The sequence below is a fragment of the Bombina bombina genome, chromosome 2 (assembly GCF_027579735.1).
Source record: "Bombina bombina isolate aBomBom1 chromosome 2, aBomBom1.pri, whole genome shotgun sequence".
In the NCBI taxonomy this organism is placed as follows: Eukaryota; Metazoa; Chordata; class Amphibia; order Anura; family Bombinatoridae; genus Bombina; species Bombina bombina.
In genome coordinates, this window is record NC_069500.1 from 457,419,934 (window position 1) to 457,421,881 (window position 1,948).

General features: G+C 32.9%; 1 protein-coding gene across 1 annotated transcript; it reads left to right on the top strand.

Moving 5' to 3' along the window:
• The first annotated feature begins 493 nt into the window (after positions 1 to 493).
• On the top strand, positions 494 to 1,441 carry LOC128647003 (olfactory receptor 6M1-like). The gene has a single exon (XM_053699813.1). It carries the CDS (start codon positions 494 to 496, stop codon positions 1,439 to 1,441), a length of 948 nt encoding a protein of 315 aa, XP_053555788.1.
• The last annotated feature ends 507 nt before the right edge of the window (positions 1,442 to 1,948 follow it).

Here is a 1,948-nt window from a genome sequence, read left to right on the forward strand (position 1 = left end):
CCATGGAATTGCTTATGAGAGGGCACTGATTGACTAAAATGCAAGTCTGTCAAAAAGCCTTAGAAACAAGGTAATCACAGAGGTAAAAAAGTATATTAATATAACAGTGTTGGTTATGCAAAACTGGGGAATGGTAAATAAAGAGATTATCTATATGTTTTAAACAATAACAATTCTGGAGTAGACTGTCCTTCTAATGAACTTCTAAATGGGATTGCTACTTCTTGAGTTCAATAATATTTCTATCAAAACCTGTCTGAATCACAACAGAAAAATGTGGCTTTTAATTTCCCTTTAAATGTGTTCTTTATTCCTTTTTTATGATATATTTTTGTAATAGTGATTTAACTATCAATTTATTCAACCTTTTAAATGTAGATTTCTCCAAATATTTGCAGTAAGACATTCCACGCTCACTTTTGGTACATAGAACAGAAAATTACATTTTTTATTCACTTTTTTATTGTTTCTCTTTTATAAAGGTCAGGACACTATGAACAATGCAACAAAGAATATCACTACTGTGTCAGAATTCATCTTGCTAGGATTCCACTTTTCCCCAAAGATTGTTGTTTCATTTAATATATTTTTGTTATTATCCTATATTTTCACAATAACAGGAAATGTTCTTATTCTATCACTAGTTATCTCAGATCGACGTCTGCATAGTCCTATGTATTTCTTTTTGTGTAACCTAGCAACCTTAGAGATTGGTTTCAGTAATGTTGTTGTCCCAAACATGTTAAGAGGTTTATTACCAAGAGGAAAGTACATATCTCTTACTGGATGCATGTCTCAATTCTACACATTCTTTCTACTTGGAGCTGCAGATTTTTATCTTTTAGCCGTTATGTCTTTTGATCGCTATGTTGCAATTTGTCATCCTTTACGATATGCTCTTATTATGACTAGACGTTTATGTGTCCAGCTTATGGTTGGTATAGGAGTAGGATCATTTTTTTACACTCTTGTGCCATCAATTTTAGTTATGCGCTTATCATTTTGTGACAATATGTTGAATCACTTCTTTTGTGATTTAGGTCCTTTGCTGAAAAATTCTTGTACTGATACAACATCAATTCACCTACTAGGATTCTCAACCAGTTCCTTGCTTCTTCTTGGTTCTCTCACAGTCACCATCATATCATATATTTACATTGTTCTAGCTGTTTTGAAAATTCAGACCACAGAAGGAAGAGAAAAAGCTTTCTCTACATGTTCTTCTCATGCATTAGTCGTTTCTCTAATCTATGGTAGCTGTATTTTTATGTATGTGAGACCATCTCAAGTTCAGGATCTGGACATTGATAAACTGGTTGCTCTTCTCAATGCAGTTGTAGTTCCTCTACTCAACCCATTTATATATGCACTAAGGAACCAGAAAGTTAAAGCTATATTAAAAGAACGACTATGTAAAACACAATACAGGTCGGAAAAGTAATCTTACAAATGGTTTTGAATGTATTGTTCATACACAAACTAAAAATAATGAACAGAAGGATCAATATTTTAATTAAGTATATGTCAGTATCATCTTTTCAATACACAGTTGATTTTTTATGTGATAAAGCAAAAAACAAACAACAAAAAAACAAACTGTTCCTTGTTATTTCTGGTTGTACAGAATGTTGTACAAGCAAAGTATTGGATATAAGTGAAATATTTAAAAAAAACATTTTTATTGGGATGTCCAATACGTTTTAAGTGATTTTTTCTTCAAAGGGATTTTCTAGTATAAAATAAAATGTTCTATTTTGTTAGAACATTTTTAATCACATTCCTCTTTAACCCCTTAACGACCAAGGACGTACGCCACACGTCCTCAAAAAAAAAAAACAGTTAATGACTGAGGACGTGTGGCGTACGTCCTTGGTCTGGAAAGCAGCTGGATGCGATCCTGCTCGCTTCCAGCTGCTTTCCGGTTATTGCAGTGATGCCTCAACATCGA

Coding starts and splice junctions, on each gene's coding strand:
- LOC128647003 (XM_053699813.1), top strand. CDS start 494: ATGAACAATGCAACAAAGAATATCACTACTGTGTCAGAATTCATCTTG.